The sequence below is a fragment of the Chaetodon auriga genome, chromosome 17, assembly GCF_051107435.1.
Source record: "Chaetodon auriga isolate fChaAug3 chromosome 17, fChaAug3.hap1, whole genome shotgun sequence".
Taxonomy (NCBI): Eukaryota; Metazoa; Chordata; class Actinopteri; order Chaetodontiformes; family Chaetodontidae; genus Chaetodon; species Chaetodon auriga.
In genome coordinates, this window is record NC_135090.1 from 5,296,737 (window position 1) to 5,314,251 (window position 17,515).

The window sequence follows — 17,515 nt, forward strand, 5'->3', positions numbered from 1 at the left end:
AGCCCCCCTCCACCTCACCCCGAGGCCCCTCCAGCCCCCTCGCCCTCCGTATCCCAGCACCCCTCACCTCGGGCTGGGCAGCTGCCTGCCTCACTTGGGCATCTGTGCGCTGCCCTGGGACTCCCTGCTACTATTGTGATCTCTACAAAAGGCCCCCCACGCACACACCATCTCCCCATTATTCACAGCAATCAGACCGCCCCCCTCGCCCTCCTCCCCTTCACCACCTCCCTTCATCTACTCTGTGTTAGCTACACACAGGCTGCTGCAGTGTTTGTGTGCCTTGCACACCCTCTTTTTTGTTACCCCCACAGAGAAGCTCAATTAGGAAAATGTGGAGCGTTTAAAAAAGAACTCCCTACTCATTGATTAAGATTCATAGTTGGCCTTTATTTTCTTTTTGATTGCAAGCCGGTATCACACAGGAATGTTAAAGCAGAGCAGTATTGATCACTGTCAAGTGAATTGTATTTTTTATGCCTTAGCAGTACGAGACTCTTTTTCTGAATTATGCTGGTTCACTCTTTTATCTTGTACTTTCTTGTCCGTGTTATTATCCTTCCCACGTGGCTGCTGGTGATAAAGTGGAAGTGTAATGGTGATCTCTGGGGAGCTGGAGGTAGCTCGTCTGTGAAGGTAGTAGACATTGTTTCTGTGGCACTGATACTCCAGACAAGATATGTAACCCCTGCAGGGTACTCCCAGGCTCCGAGCGTCGTGTCGCCTTACTGCTGTTTTCACTCTCCGTGTTTGTTGTTAGCTTACATCTTGGAGAAATGAAACAACAGATCACAGGCACGTTCATTTCATCCACCGAGTGTTCTTTGAACCATCTTCTCAACAGCTCATATTTATATCGTGTGGATTGGGTAACAGTCGAATTGTGCACCTATAGGTTGCTCCAACTGTGTGTAGAGAGTTTCTCATCAGCCTGTGCTGTATGTGAAACCCTGTAATGGCTGCTGCTGCTGCTGTATGAGGCAGGGGCCTTGCTTCTCCTCTTTTCTCCAGTTCTTCCCTCATAGTGGGATGGGAGTGCCCCCTTATGGTTGAGCTCAGCCCTGCAAACCTCGAGCCGGGGCTGGAGCTGCCTCTCCCCAAGCCTTCTATGGACTTCCCAGAAGCTCCTCATAACTCGGCACGGCCACTGGACGCAGGTGGGACCCTCAGGGCAAGTGGCGGAGGCGTCAGCGGCACCCTCCTGTCCGTCTTCTCGGTCAACACCTGAACGTTTCCTCCTGTCATCTCATGGTACTGCAGCACAGAGTCAATACAGGTGGTTTCACAGACTAGACAGCTAAATTTTGTTTTGTCTGAGCGCCTGCAGTCTATCCGTCATCTGTGTGTGCAGATAGACACGCTGTGATCGTGGTCTGAAGATATTACGCTTCTGGGCTCAGTCAAGTCAGCATGTTCAGGGGCTGAGCTGGGAAAAGGAGAAGAGAAACCCCTTTAGAAAACGTGCAGCGAAATTCTCACTTGATCTTAAGCTTAAAAGGGAAGAGATGACTTTTCCCATGACCCTGTTTGGATATCAAAAGCCCACTTTGCCCTGAATGAGTGGTAGATGCAATGCGCTGCAGTGTTATCACTGACGAGGTCGCCGGCATATAAACACAAACATCAGGGACTCGGGAAAGACGCCGAAGAAGTTCAAGGTTTTGCTGTTTCGTGTTTGTCCGTTCTGTGTGTGTGTGTGTGTATGTGTGCGTGTCTCCCAGGCCTCCTCAGCGCAAAAGGCCCGGAGGCTGAGTCTGTAATTAAAGCGATGGCGGCGGTGGAGCAGGAGCAGTGGGGGGAGGAACACGGCTTTGGTGCGTCTGCGTTTCCTGTAACAATGACGGGCTGCTTCTTTTGTAGTAGCTGACTGCACCGTGACCCTGCCAGGCACGCAGGGAGGCCGCTGAGAGAGGGAGGGAGAGGGAGAGGGATGGCAGCAACAGGGGGGAGGGACTGTGTCGGCTCTAATGTGTCAACCACGTGGATCACAGTAACCATGGCAGCCCTTCAGATGCAGCCTTTTTTTTTTTGTTTTTTTTACCTCTCGTCTATCTCCCCCAGCCTCCCCCCCTCACTCTTCCCGTGTTCATACTCTCTCTTCCTCAGCTATCGCCCCGCCACAGAGGATGTGTGAGCACGTGTGCGAGCAAGTCTGGAGTGAGTGAGCGCTTTGGTTTTTTTTTTTCCCCTGCATATTGTGTTTAGCATCTGGAGGCCTGAGAACAAGGAAGCCTGCCAACTAGGCGGTTGGTGAAACCCTGAGGTCTGAGAATGACAGAGGAGTGGGTCAGGGAGAGTGTGTGACTGAGGGATGAACTCTGCCCCCACCCCCACACCTCGTCTCTCTCCTCACCACCACCCTATCTAGTTACACACTACTGGCCGAGGTCACACAATCCAGATATGTTTCATTATCCTCGAGCCGCTACACTACCGCTCTTCTCCCTCTTTCTGTTTCTCATAACCTACAAAAAAAAAAAAAAAAAAAAGAGGAAGAAGAAATCGGCTGGCTTGGCAGACTAATGGCTCTGGTTGGGCTTGATTGATTCAGTGAAGTAATCTGCAAATGGAATACATTAGGACGGCAGAGAGGAGAGCAGAGCAGATGACTCAGAGACAGCACAGGCACGCTCAGAGGAGCAGTGGAGAATATGGGAATAATGGGAATAGTAAAGACTTTCTGCCATTTCCCACCATCGCGAACAATAATTGCATTAGAAGAAATTTTCTTGAATTTATTTTCTTCAATTCTCAGTGCCACACTTGGTGCAAATCTGCCTCTTTTTGCCTCTCCTCAACCCTCAAACACCATGAACACTGTTCTGCAGTTCTCAGCTCTGAAGTTCCATGTTAGGCAGTGCTGGGAAAAACACAAAATGGCTGCCATAGAGAGGAGCTTGAAGCTCCATAGAAAGAGCTGCAGCTCTCTCCTTCTCTCCACAACACAGCTCGCGTATCTTCCACTCCTCCCGCGTGTAGAAAAATAGTGTGTCCTTAAATAGTTTCATGTTATCAGCTGTTCTTATTGTCATAGATAGTAGTGCTGTAACCTTCCTCTGTGCTCATAAACCCCCACGCTCAAACTTAGCCGCCCCACTGTCCCTCAACCCCTCCGAACGCCTCATCCACGTCCTCTTCATCATTTGCCTTCTGATAATGAACGTGTTGAATAGCAGGACCACAGCAGCATCAGTATCCCCGGCCTCCCCTCCCCCCCCTCCTCCTCTTTCCTCTCCCCTCGCTGTCCGGCTTGTGCAGTCAGCAGAACAGGCTGGTGCTGTGCAGTATTGAGCTGGGAAAAATCAATGACTGCAGAGTGGGAGTAGGTAGGAGTTGTGTGTTTGAGTGTGTGTGTGTTTGTGTGTGTGTGTGTTTGTGTTTGTGTGCACTGCTTCTGCCTATCCAGGCTGAGGGGTAAGAGCTGTCAGTTGTCAGATATTTACAGGAGACCTCGCCCTCTGTGCTGCATACGTGCTGGTGTGGCAGGTGCACGTATGAATATTTTTCTAGATTTGCTTTTTATGTTTTTTTTTTTTTTTTTTTCAGTTATTTATTAGGGGTAATAAACATTTTGATGAGATTTTGTCCTACGAAAACCCCTTCAGGAATATTTTTGTTTTTGGTTCAATGTTGAGTTGAGGCGAGTTTCATTGAAAACAAAACCTTCTTACTTTGATGAGTATGAACATGTTTCTTCTATAAACTCCCCCTTTTCCATTGAATGAAATAAGCTAGACTAATAAGAGAGTAATCAAACAGTAATAACACTAAATCCATTTTTTTGAGTTGATTACACTGTCACTTTCTAATTCTGTCAGTTGATTCAGGTCTATAGTGTTCACACATATGGTTGTTCTTGGTCTGTTTCCAGAAGAATTCTGGTCTGCAAGTCCTCTAGACCAAAGGAAGTCCAGAAAAAACTGTCACGTTGACTCCAGTCTGGACTGACCCCCTTTGTCAGGAGTACTCTCCCACAAGTATTACATTTAACAGATGTTTAGTTACACACTTTAGAAATCCCTAATTTAATTCAAGATAATGGTGCATTTCCTTTGGTTGTCAGTGGCAGCATATTCCCCTTTACCCCCTCTAGTCAACTTCCTGGGAAACACAGGAAACACCATCAGATGAAACATCGCTGAGTGAAGTCCGCAACTAAATGTAACATGAATTCATCTTAAATACATCACTGTTGTTGTTGGTGAACATCTCAGGATTAACCACGATATATCATCAATAATGGTGGTCGTTAAACAATGAAGACATCTTCACGATGTCAACAAACGTTGTTTATTTACATTGTTTTGATTGAGAGACCCCTAGTGGTGGAAATTACATACTGTGCGATAAACAGATCTGGATCATTTACCAACGCTAACCCCAACCCTGATCTAGAATAGTGCTTGCGACGGGAGCTCATCGCTAATAAAACCTGGAATCGACCCTGGGCAGTGTGGAATTCTTCCTCACCGCCAAAGATTTTGGAAGTCTAGGTATCATATTCTGTTAGGTGGTCATGTGCCATTCATAGTCCAGGGTTTTCCCCATCAAAGTGTTTTATGGATGTATTACGCCACCCGGATCCTGACCCAATAAATCTAGCGTTCAGTTTAAACGACGGCCTCTGCAATAGCTGCTCTAAATGTAATGAAATGCCTCTGCGGTTGCTGTCATGATGTGAGCAGCGGTGGTCTTTGTTCCAGGTGAGATGATCCCTGTCTGCTACAAAAGCAATGCTGGAAATCCCAGGTTACACACATAACTGGTTTGGAGCTGGGATTTGAGAGCGTTTCTGACAGTAGTTTTTCTGAGTTTACAGCTGAGTGAAACACAAGACGTTGCCCTGCTGTTGTTCGCGGTAGTGCTAAAACTGAGACAGCTGATGGATAACAGTCTCCACTAAGGCAGCTGTAGAAAAACCTTCCTTCAATAAAAATCTGTTATCTACAATTGGCGAAATTGGGATTTAAATGAGAAAGTGTCTCATCAAAGAAAAAGTAAACAGGATCCAGTGCTAGTTTTTAGCACTTGATGGTGTTTGATACTTGACCTTAGTGCCAGAAATGCACAGAGGATCAATACCCAGCCATAGTCTACACTTCCTGAGGTAATAGAGGCAAGAATGAAGACTGTTACTTCTCTAATTTTGCTGCTTTCTGGTGGGTTTTTGCTCCGCTGATCCTCAGGATGTATCTTGCTTGTCAGACTTTCTAGCTCTCTTTCTGTTGTGTGACTGAAGTGTGTATGTCTTGTGCAGCCGTCCACAGTGACCTCCTGCCGAGACGTGACTCCTGGGCCTTACTCCAGGAATTGACCCCTGACCTTTTGCTCCTGTGCCGGGACATGACTGCGTAATGATCTCTGACGTGACGAGCTTGGTAGTTTGACGTGCTGAGTGTGGCAGCTGCTGAGGTGGTCATCTGGCGGCTGGCCCCGGGCCTTCAGACTGAGCCCACTGTCAGATGACCAGTCTTATGATGTCTGAGTGGAGGTGGGGTGGTGCTGGTTGGGGAGAGGGGGGCGGGGATGTAGGTCAGCTGACGATTCTGGCTGCTGGAAAAAGGATCCTGCCACGGTTGTTTAAGCAAGGAATGTCATGCTGTTTGATCTCTGCTCCAGAGCATTAAGATCTCACCGCTGTGTGTCGTTCACCCAGCGTGGCCCTGCCTTGCTCTGACCTGTTTTTACATTCGTGAACATTAATTGGGTATCAGCCAGTGAAACACTTTAGAGGATGATTCTCATACATAAAGCCCTCCTGCTACGTTTCGCATGGTTTTGTAGTTGCCACATCTTCCGTGCGGGTCAGAAAGGCCCGCGTTTGTGCAGTCACTGAAGTGAGAGGAAGAGATGGAGGGAGGGCAGAGGGAACAGGGTGGGGGTGGATTGGAGAGGGGGGTGGGGTGGGGTTTGGATTCTGAATCAGCGTTCTGCTCCTGTCACTCCCTCTGGGGTTCCTCCATCAGGTCACATCCCAAAAATAGCAACGGGCGCTGTTTCAAGTGCAAAACCGCCGGCTTCGGGGCTGCAGCCAGCCTGCGAGTGTGAGATTTCTATGGGAATAGTTGGCCACCTTCCAATGAGTGCTTTTTTTTCCCTCCTCCTCCTCCCTCCCTCCCATTTTTTTTCCCTCCTCCGATGTGACTGGCAGATGAGCTTGCATTTCTGAGCAAGCACATGGGCTCCACGTGAGTGGCCAGTGTGTAAACATTCACCTTCCCACAAACATAATCATCGCCGGCTGCCTTCCTACCTTCTTGCCTGCCTGGCTGTCTTTGTGTCACAGCCAGCGAGGCTCAATAACAACACCACATGGCACCAGAGCCTGTGCCCAGCACCAATTATTTCAACTGCCTCCCGAGATGACTTGCTTCAAATATTTTTTTCCCCCACTTTCTCTTTGCAAGCCACACAAACAGAGTTCTCTGTGCCAGGATGGATCATTATCAGCATTATAGGAGGGATGTGGAGTATTTTTAAAAAAGCGGAAAAAGAAGTCATTGCACCTGAATGTGTGTGTTTGTACCTTAATAGGGCTGGCAGTGTTGTATGAGAGAAAAACAGACACACCCCAGCAGAAGCAAAGATTGCTATAACGCATCAGTGGCCGTTTGGATTTCCACTCACTCGATGTGACTTCACTTGACTTTGACTCGACTCTCACCCTCCTCATTCGAGTATGTGTGGGGAAAAAACCTCAACAGGATTCACATTCCCTCAAATGTTTTCTTCTCCAGTTTTTTCACATTTCAGAGTCTGAGCCAAACTTTATTTACATCCCTGCTCATGCTAACGCACACCGACACACAGACCGTTTGCCTTTGATATCGTGTTTCAGTTTGTCCACTTAATGTCTCCTCTCCTCTGTCGTACTTCCCATGTAACCCATCCCATTACAAACAGTTGAAATGGTGCATTAGGTGTTCGAAAGCACATAAACCATCAAGAATGCAAAGTGTTTTGCTTCAGCTAAGTTATCCACATTTCATGGTTTCACAAGAAAAAGAAATGTGCTTGGTAATATTCAAAACTTCCGCCTCCGTCTTTATGGTTACCCAGTGTTAGATCGCCCAGTCTTTGAATTCTGCATCATTATTTCTTCATTATTCTAGACTAACCTCATTTTCCCTGTAAAAAAACACCATTAACCCCTGTTGCTCCTCTTGTTCCAGGATCTGTCCGGCTCCATCGATGACCTACCCACCGGTACAGAGGGGGCCCTGAGCCCAGGCGTCAGCACCTCAGGGGTGTCCAGCAGTCAGGGTGAGCAGAGCAATCCGGCGCAGTCGCCCTTCTCTCCGCACACTTCGCCCCACCTGCCAGGCATACGCGGGCCATCGCCGTCACCCGTGGGCTCTCCTGCTAGCGTCACCCCCTCCCGCACCGGTCCTCTGTCCCCTGCTGCTGTGCCAGGTAACGACAGACTACTAAAAACACTTAATGGTATGTGAAAGATCTAAATTTGGAAATGTTGATCTGATTTTTTGCTCATGTACGACAGATTTTGACAGATCTTTGTTGCTTGCCTTAAAGCTGTTCACAGCAGTGTTAGAAGTATGATATGCAGCTGAAATACATTACCAAACACATCTGGACTTCATGTTTCTTGACCACATTGTTTTGTTATTTATAGTGTTGCACATTTTTTGTTTAAATAGTATTACAGCTTTCGTTTACAGCGTTACGATACCTGCTGAAACACCTAACCAGGAAAAATAATTTGAATCCATTTTTCATATATAGAGTCAATGGTGTGTGAAACATCCATAAACAGACAGGAGGAAGATTTAAAGTTTTAATTCAACACTCGCTCGGTCACAGATACAACGGATCACATTTGTAATTCATGAAGTGACTTGCCAGATGGGAACATTTTCTCCACACATGATGCTAGTAAACCATCCAGACTCCGGAGAAACAGAAGTTACGATGCCACCAACAACTCATTGTGGCGAAGAGTTTCACAGGCAGCGGGCAGGACGCTGTCATAATCTTATTTTTTGTTTGGATTTGATTGGCTTATCATCATATGATGATTAATAATGTAATGACAGTTAGATTTTCAAAGGTCTGAAGGTATTTTACTCTGTTTTCGAGATCCTGAGCCCTTGTGTTTTTGCTGTCCTGCAGGTAATCAGATGCCTCCCCGGCCACCCAGCGTCCAGTCAGACAGCATCATGCACTCTTCCATGAACCAGTCAGCCATGGGCCAGGACAGGGGTGAGTGCTTCAAGACATTTTTGAACATGTCAGGTTCAAATCGAGGTCTCTTTAGAACCCCTCCTCAGCTATGTGTGCACAGTGCAAGCGTGTGTGCTTCGTCCACAGCAGGTGGGCTTGTGTGCATTTGTGTGCATTCCTTCCTCCTGTAAACATTCCCTCAGGCTGTGTCTTTAAATAAGAGTATGCTTATAGTCTACTTGCCAGGTCAAATGAGGGTAACTGCAGAAAGACACACTGCTGTGTGCTTGTGAGGAAATAAAGAGCTAGGTTCTTCACATAGTCATGTGTTTATGTAACAGTGTGTTTGAGCACATGCATGGATTTTTTAAAGTAATATTTTGGTGCTTTATGAATGAAGAATAGTGTTTCTAATGATGTTCCTTTCCAATCCTCTCCAGTTCAGTACATTCGTAACCCTCCGATGCCCCCTTACGGGTCCCCTGGACAACCTGGCTCCGCCTTATCTCCACGCCAGTCTTCGGGAGGCCAGATGCATAGTGGGATGGGAACCTATCCCCAGAACAACTCCATGGGAAACTACGGGCCTCAGGGTGGCCAGTATGGTCCACAAGGTGAGGCCTCGGGGCAGAAGTGTAAGTGGTATTGCATCAAAAGGCTGTCTACACTGGATGCAGTAGTTTACAGTAGTAAAGGAGAGAGGAGAGTACAGTGTTAAGTGGTGCACTCTGCTGTCAGTTTTGTTCAAATCCTAAAAATATTATGAATGAGTTTACAGTTGGCGTCCTGCGACCATCACAATTTCATAGATAGCCCAGATTTTAAAAATTGCTTTGAAGTTTCCTCTCACTTCATATATTTATGAAATTATATCACTTCACTTTGAAGCCTCAGATGGTTTCTGTGGGCTTTGAAGAAGTTCTGCTATGAGTCATAGCAGTGAACGGCGAGGGCCAGATAAAGCCCGCTTCATCAGGGCTGCTTGTCAGAACAGGCAGCACAGAGGTAAATTTAGAGCTGGACTGCTGAAACTCTTTATCTCAGCAGGGAGAGAAGAGCAGAAGTCCTTCCACTAATTTCTCAGTTTTAGCCTGAAACACAGTTTCTAAAATCAGATGTTTGGGTATAGCAGGCTAAAATCAAACTTTCTGTCCATTTGTGACCCTTCCAGGTTACCCCAGGCAGCCCGGCTACACAGGGATGCCAAATGCCAACTACCCCAGCGGTCCCAGCATGGCTGGCACCATGAACCCCATGCCTGGTCAGGGTGGCGGGGCTCCGTACGGAAGCATCCCGCCTGGTAGAATAGGCCCAGGGCAGATGGGTGCTCGGCCCTACGGTCCTGGGATGGCCTCAAATATGGCTGGCATGCCTCCTCAGGTGGCGTCTGGGATGTGTCCTCCTCCAGGCATGAACAGGAAGGACGGCGGTCCCTCCATGCACCATGGACCCACAAACTCTATACACAACAGGTGGGTGCTTACAGCTTCAGTGTGTCAATGAGACATAAGGGAGCCGCTGACTAGCAAAGGTCAGTTCGACTCATTGTGTAAAGGCTTTTGAGCCTGAAGAGGTTTTTTTTTTTTTTTTTTTTTTGGGGGGTAGCTGAATGTGTGTGCATGTGTCTCCTCACTTATATGTGCTGGTTGTGTGACCATGAGAAATGATTGGTTCTTCCCACGTGCAAGCCGGTCTGTTGTGTGTTTTGGTGCCTGAGTGTGCTGCAGAGTAGATGGCAGTAGACCAAATGCTTATCTATGAGAGAAAAGGAAAAAGTGGAGAGAATGAGAGAGCAGGAGATGGTCTCTGACATCTCTGAATCACATCTTTCCCCAGTGAGGCTGCCAGCTCAGCCTACAGAGAGGCACTCGTGGGCTTGGCAATTGCTAGAATCATATGACGTAAATTGATGTTTCCTACAGAATAAGCTGAACTCAGTGAATGCAAGACAGGGAAAAAGCATAGATTTGTTACAGAATCAAACAGAAAGGCATGAAAAGGATGACTCTTGAATTCAATTTCAACTGTAAGATATTTTTTTATTTCCTTTGTGATAATCATAATATGGTTTCATTAACTCGTATCTCAGTTTTCTCAAGTGTCTCTAAACAAGCATTCTCTTCTCTAGGCCACCTGGCTACCCTAACATGTCCCAGGGCATGATGGGAGCAGGCTCTCCATATGGCCCTGGCATGAACAGCATGCACGGTATGATGAACCAGGGAGGGCCAGGGCCGTACCCAATGGGAGCAAATATGGCCAACAACACCCCTGGTAAGTAAATGCTACAAAGAAACCTTGATCATGGGGTTGCAGAGCTGTTGTGGCTTGGATGTTGTGTCCATAATATGGTGTTCTAGACTGCTCATCATTATTTTCCCCACTCTTCTTTTTACCCCCCAAAAACAACCAGGAATGGCTCCCAGTTCGGAGTTTGCCATGGATAAAATGAACCCTGCCCAGAAGATGAACAACAAAGTGGAAGGGACTCCCAAGCCTGAATCCAAAAAGGTAGCAGTGCTAAGTCCACACAATGGCATTCTTGTTGTTACATTCAAGCTTTTTTTCCCAACTCATGGTTTCCTCCCATCATCTGTGTTGTAGAAGTCGAGCTCCTCCACCATCACCAACGAGAAGATCACTCGTCTGTATGAGCTTGGCCCAGAGCCAGAGAGGAAGATGTGGGTAGATCGATACCTGGCGTTTGCTGAGGAGAAGGCCATGGGCATGAACAACCTGCCCGCAGTGGGACGCAAGCCTCTCGACCTCTTCAGACTCTACGTGTCTGTCAAAGAGATTGGCGGCCTCACCCAGGTATGCCTGGATTCCCCTTGAATTTGATGTGAATATCACACATTGGAACAGACAGCTCTGTAATTCTTCTAAGGCTCCTGTGTGTAGTTATCTGAGCCTCCTCCTTCCTCTATCACCCACCAGGTGAACAAGAACAAGAAGTGGAGGGAGCTGGCCACCAACCTGAACGTGGGCACGTCGAGCAGCGCAGCCAGTTCGCTCAAGAAACAGTACATCCAGTGTTTGTACGCCTTTGAGTGCAAGATCGAGCGTGGCGAGGACCCGCCCCCGGACTTTTTCAACACAGACACCAAAAAGAACCAGCCGAAGATCCAGCCTCCCAGCCCAGGTGAGCACCGGCATCCCCCTCCTCCTCTTCACCATGTCGTTCCCCCACTGAGTTAAATCACACTGGTATCCAGTGACTGAGAGCTTATTTCATTTTCCCTCTCTCCCCGGGGGGACAGTGTGGTTTCCATGTAATTCATCACATCCTCCTTGCTCTATTTGCCTCACATCATCTGCCCTATAAACCAGTGTATTTTATTGTATCCTATTAATTGCGGTGTTAAAAGCCGATCTTAGACCATCGTTTGTCATCTCCTATACAGGGCTGCCATCCCCCATAAATCACTGCTATTTTGGCATATATTGGAGGAGTTGTAAATGACGGTGCTGTAGTAAGTCACAGAAGCGCATCCTCTGGACAGTTCCACGAACACATCTCTGGGGGGAATACTCCTGGCATTTGCACAGGACACGACGAACGACTTGTCCTTTCCGACTCCCCACGTCGTGTTTTTGTGCCACCAGCATGCCAGATCTTTCAATGAACTGTCAATGTTGGGTAAAAAGTCAGTGTGTAAACTGGCAGTCAGTCAGAGGTTAAGGGGGGATGCAGTGGGGGTCTCAGGATGATGTCGCCTGGAAGCTGTTTGTTTTGGAGGGACTCTGGTTTTAGCTGCCAGGAGCAACCGCACCAGTAGCAACCACGTGTTGCTTCAGTCTGGCCGAGACCCAGGCTGTCAGACATGGGGCACTGAGTCAGCGCCGTGGTGTTGTTACAGGAGACATCAGGGTGCTTGTCAGCTGGCATCAGCCCTCTAGTTAGTACGAAGGAAGAGATGGGAACGAGGGGAGGAGGGGTGTGGGGCGGGAGGTGATTTGGCGATAGCAATGCCCCGTCAGTGGCGTGTCCTCACCGCCTGGTGCCTGGCCCAGGGCTACAGAGGCAAGGCAACACTCCCTGGAGATTAGTACTGAGCCAGAAATGATGAATGGGGGGAAGAGGCTTGAATGTGTGTGTATGTGTGTGCTTAAAAATCACGCGATTTCTCTCCCTCTCTCGCTCTCTTGCTCTCTCTCCCTCTCTCTCTGACTCTGTTTCTACCATGCTATTTTTTTTCCATCCTCACGAGATCCTCCCCCTCCCCCCTCCCCTTTCCTCCCTTCATCTTTAGTAGAGGGAAATCCCTGCCCAGAGGGAGGAGGGGGGAGGGGAGGGGGAGCCGATTAATGTGTGTGTCTGTCTGAGAGCTAGAGAGGCAAGAGGGTGATGTGAGAAAATGTGAATAAATGTGACCTGCCAGTGACCCTGGTGTTGTGTGTGTGTGTGTGTGTGTGTGTGTGTGTGTGTGTGTGTGTGTGTATATGTGTGTGCCAGTTTAATGAATGGGAACCTGTGAGTCATCAGACTGGCGTGCTAATAGTGAGAAGTCCTGAGCTGAGGTTAAGGATGAGCGCTACTATGTCTCTCTCTCTCACACACGTGTGCGCACACACACACACGCACACACCATAAACAAACAATTACTCACTCTCATGCACAGATACACATCTTGCTGTCTCTTGTCTCTACAGGTCAGGCAGTAATCTGTCAGAGTCAGGGTTTAGATTATTGCTTCCTGAGCCATTCACACATGCAGCGCTACTCTGAACTTCTCAGGACATTACCCGGACAAGTTGTGTGTGTGTGTGTGTGTGTGTGAGAGAGAAGGCAAATGACATGAACTGGACTTAAGCGTGTCACCTCCCTATTACAAAGTGTAATGGCTGATTGAGCCCATGCGTGAATAGAGCAGGTCATTGTGAGAGAATTGACAGCGAGCGAGTGGGCGTGTTGATAGCATTGCATTGAGTGTAGCTGCTTTGTACTCTTTTCTGCTTGCCTGTATCTTGCTTTTCACTTTCTTTGAAATTTCAGACATGTCCCAATACATGTAGCATTGATATCAATGCAAAAACAGTCATTACAGATGAGTCCTTCCTCCTCCTGCACACTCTTCCAAGGCACAACCTCCCACCTAATCCCAAACACTGTATATCCAGTAGTTAAGATCGTGTGTGGCAAGGGCAATCTCCTGTTGTGTTACAAATTCTAAAGGGCAACTCTGGACCATGTCCGGACCTGATTCTCCAGACATTCTGTTCTGGAGTTCATTTGAGTAAGCCGCTCTGGTGACTCCAAGAGCTGTCAGTGGTTGAGGAGGAGGGTGGTTGGAAGTGGGGTTGAGTGGGTGGTGGATTGGCATGCTGTGATGAGCTGGAAGATTCAACATTTTCGCTGGCTGTGCACTCAAAAGCCAGTCAGCTTGACACAAACTGTGTTCCTCTGTGCAGCGCTCAGGAATTTCTTAATGGGATTTAGGATTGCCAAAAGCAGCATGTGTTCCTGAAAGCCCCCAGCAGTGCTCAGCCTATCCACTATCAACTCTCGCCTTTATTCCTGCAGTAAAGGGAGGAGGAGGGGATGTGCTTTGAATTCACTGAAATGAAAAAAAAAAAAAAAACATTTTACAAACTGGAGGACTTTTTTTTGTCATTTCTCAGTTTTCAGTGTGTATATCCTTGTTTTGCAGCTGGTTCTGGATCCCTACAAGGACCCCAGACTCCTCAGTCCACCAGTAGTTCGATGGCAGAAGGGGGAGACCTGAAGCCCCCCACCCCAGCCTCCACCCCGCACACGCAAATGCCTCCAATGCCTGGCGTCAGGTAAAAGTCAGAAGCCACAAGATCATGTCTCTGTAATGTTAACAATATCAGGAGTCATCACAATAAAAATGATCCCTCTGGAGAAATTGCATCAGGAAATGGAATTAGAGCACAACAAGTAAGAAAAAGTGCCGTAAAGTATTTTGTGGTAGATCATGTTAAGATACATGCACAACCAACCAGCTTATTAATGGGAGTGTTGTCTAAGTATAATAATAAAAGTATGAAAAACTGTTGTTTAATTTATGTGCTTGGGGTTTGGAAATTTACTGCTGCAAAACACTCAGAAGTGACCTAGTGATAAAAACCCTACAGAGGTTAAATACCTGGGACTCCCCACCAGTCCCTTAGAACTGAAGAAGTCCTTTAAATTAGACACAGAATGTTTTCAGGTTTCTACAACAAAGTCCAGTTGCCCTTGATTCAGCCCTCCTTGGATAACAATGACCTGGATGACTTAGAGTCTCCATAGACACTGAAAATGATTTTTCCCCTAAAAACTGCTGAATAAATACTGTCGATGCATCCACTGCACATGGTTCCCACACTGATTTCAATGTCTTGAGATGGAAATTTGGTAATACTTGACCTTGTCTGATATCAATAATGTAACTCAATTCATATCTCTCATTTCTTAAACTTGTAATATATCTTTTTGGGTGCGAGTTAGAAGGGGCAGGACATCAACTCCTTCAAAAAGAAAAGACATTAATAAGAATTTTGAAACACACCAATTAGGAGTCCTAAATATATTAAAAGTATATGATATGATACCAAAAAAAGTCTTAATTTCACTAACAAGCCTCGTGCCCTCTTGTAGGAGTAGCGTTAATCTGCAGGACCCCTTTGCTGATGGCAGTGACCCAGTCTTTTCCAGAAGGAACGCCATGACTCCCAACTCACAGGGCTACCAGCCTGGGATGGGAGGTCCAGAGATGATGGGTCGAATGGGTCCCTACGAGTCCAACAAGGACCCCTTCGGTGGCATGAGGAAAGGTGAGCAACAGCTAAATCAGCAAATAAGATGCTGTGGGGGTTTCGTAAGAGCTAAAGCTAACAAACAATTTTTATTTTAAGCTGGAGAGCAGTTCATGCAACCAGGCCCCAACAGTGGAATGGGAGAACAGTATAACAGAGGCCCACCAGGCCCTATGGGCAACATGCAGATGGGCCAGAGGCAACAGTTCCCTTACGGATATGACCGCAGGTAAACATCTTGCGTTATTCTACCGTAGTCAGCAGGATTTTCTTATTATGTATATCTGTAAAACACATATAAAAGGGTTACAAAAAGGCTTAACAAGCTTGGGATCCAACCTGCGCTATTCCAATGCCATCTTATACATCCAGTTAATGTCAAGTAAACTGATGAATGTTCTTTGTTTGATTTATAGACAGGAGCCAGGCATGGGTCCTGATGGCAGTATGGGACCAGGAGCTCCTCAGCCAAACATGATGCCCTCTGGAGCTGACACAGGGATGTACTCGCCCAGCCGCCCTCCACCGCAGCAACGGTCAGTACCATTCAGTGTTAAGATTGTATTAAAGGAGAAGGAGAGAGGTTGTTTTAAGGCGTTTTACCATGTGTGATAATTTTAGAAAACTGCAAAATTATGAGCGTTGGAGTTTCATACTACAACTGTCTGCATTTACTGTAAAGAAGAAATGTGAAATGTAGTGGTGTGAACTTTTGTTGTTGTTTTCAGGCATGACTCCTATACCAATCAGTTCCCTGGCCAAGGAGCTCCCCCTGGTGGCCCATACCCAAATCAACAGCCAGGAATGTATCCACAGCAGCAACCGGTGAGAACAATTTGTTCAGTATTTGCAGTGCTCTTACTGCAACTTGATTCCTCTCTTTTAAGCATTTCATAATTAAAGATATTTGTTTACTTTTTATGTATTTAAGGTATGATTTCTTATCTGTTGGGGGATCCTACTGAACAGATTGAACCAGTGATCTTTCTTGAAGTTATTGTATAAAGATACTCAATTAATGCCGAATGTTGTCTTCTGACAGAACTACAAGCGTCCTGTAGATGGAGGGTATGGTCCTCCGGCCAAGCGCCATGAGGGAGAAATGTACAACGTACCCTACAGTGGTCAGCAGCAGCCAGGACCCCAGTCCTCTGGACCCCAGGGCCAACAGGACATGTACAACCAGTATAATGCATATCCTGGAGGGGACCGCAGACCACCAGGTCCACAGAACCAGTTCCCTTTCCCCTTCAGCAGGGACAGAGGACCATCATCTGCAGGCCCCAACTCCCAGTCTCCAATGCCTCCCCAGATGATGCCAAGCCCCATGCCTTCAGGCCCTGATGGCCCCCAGGGCCCAATGTGGCAGGGCCGCAATGAGATGGGCTACCCGAACTATCCCAGCCGACAGGGACCTCCTGTACCGGGCCAGGGCCCCGGTTACCATGGCATGAACCGCTCAGAGGAGATGATGTCATCAGACCAACGCATGAACCACGAGGGTCAGTGGCCCAGCCACGTCAACCAGCGGCAGCCACCGTTTGGTCCTGGTGGTTCTGGACCTCCAATGACCAGACCCCTGCCATCCACCTACCAGACTTCCCAGAACCACATTCCTCAGGTGTCAAGCCCAGCACCCATGCCCCGGCCCATGGAAAACAGGACATCACCCAGCAAGTCACCCTACATGCATCCGGGCATTAAGGTGCAGAAAGCTGGACCCCCAGTGCCCGCCTCTCACATTGGCCAGGCCCCTGTGCAGCAACCCATGATCAGGAGAGATGTGGCCTTCCCTCCTGGCTCTGTGGAGGCCTCCCAACCCCACCTTAAGCCCCGCAGACGGCTCACCATGAAAGACATTGGTACAGAAATTTTATTTCATTCCCTGTTCTGTGTTGTCAATAGACATGCACATGCACTGAACAAAATACAGTTAGTGACAAAAATACAATTCTAGCTGTATAATTTCGACAAGATGACATTGTTTAAGCTACAAAGTTATTGACTCAAAAACAGTTTGACAACAGTGTGTCACACAGAGCAGAGTGGGCTGTGTTTGATAATTTTTTTTTAAATGAATGGCCCTAGTACTAATCACCACTAAATGCTTAATGAATGACTGACTGCCTGACCTGAATTTGCCATTTGATGCCCCTGGCTGTGCTATGGGAAACTGAACTGAACTGAGCTGTATAACAGATAAAAGCTGCTTATTTGGAGTAGGTGGCATAAGTAATTAGGAGTGAGATTGATGCCAATCCTGATGGTACACATTAGTGAACTTTTGAAATACCTGAACATGATCAAGTTGGCTCATATTCATTCTGTTTTTGTCTTGTCACAGGCACTCCTGAAGCTTGGAGAGTGATGATGTCACTAAAGTCAGGCTTACTAGCTGAGAGCACCTGGGCCTTGGACACGATTAACATTTTACTGTATGATGACAATAGCATTTCTACTTTTAACTTGTGCCAGGTAAGCCATATCTGTTAAAGCTGCATCAACAAACTAACATGTCTTGTCACATTCTGTATGAATTTATAGGATTGTTTTGGTGACTTTCTTCTTCTTC

General features: G+C 47.2%; 1 protein-coding gene across 6 annotated transcripts in view; it reads left to right on the plus strand.

Moving 5' to 3' along the window:
• The window catches only part of arid1ab (AT-rich interactive domain 1Ab), a 53,832-nt gene that overhangs the window by 32,975 nt on the left and 3,342 nt on the right, over positions 1-17,515 (plus strand). For 3 of the 6 annotated variants that reach the window (XM_076754843.1, XM_076754848.1, XM_076754849.1), the window contains 15 exons: positions 7,173-7,443; positions 8,131-8,220; positions 8,622-8,816; positions 9,353-9,653; positions 10,310-10,455; positions 10,595-10,692; positions 10,786-10,995; positions 11,119-11,323; positions 13,833-13,965; positions 14,786-14,961; positions 15,043-15,172; positions 15,360-15,479; positions 15,672-15,768; positions 15,986-16,805; positions 17,288-17,418. In XM_076754843.1, the coding sequence (XP_076610958.1) occupies positions 7,173-7,443; positions 8,131-8,220; positions 8,622-8,816; positions 9,353-9,653; positions 10,310-10,455; positions 10,595-10,692; positions 10,786-10,995; positions 11,119-11,323; positions 13,833-13,965; positions 14,786-14,961; positions 15,043-15,172; positions 15,360-15,479; positions 15,672-15,768; positions 15,986-16,805; positions 17,288-17,418 (3,123 nt within the window). The remainder of the gene's footprint in view (positions 1-7,172; positions 7,444-8,130; positions 8,221-8,621; positions 8,817-9,352; positions 9,654-10,309; positions 10,456-10,594; positions 10,693-10,785; positions 10,996-11,118; positions 11,324-13,832; positions 13,966-14,785; positions 14,962-15,042; positions 15,173-15,359; positions 15,480-15,671; positions 15,769-15,985; positions 16,806-17,287; positions 17,419-17,515) is intronic. The other 3 variants (XM_076754844.1, XM_076754845.1, XM_076754847.1) reach the window with 3 other exon arrangements.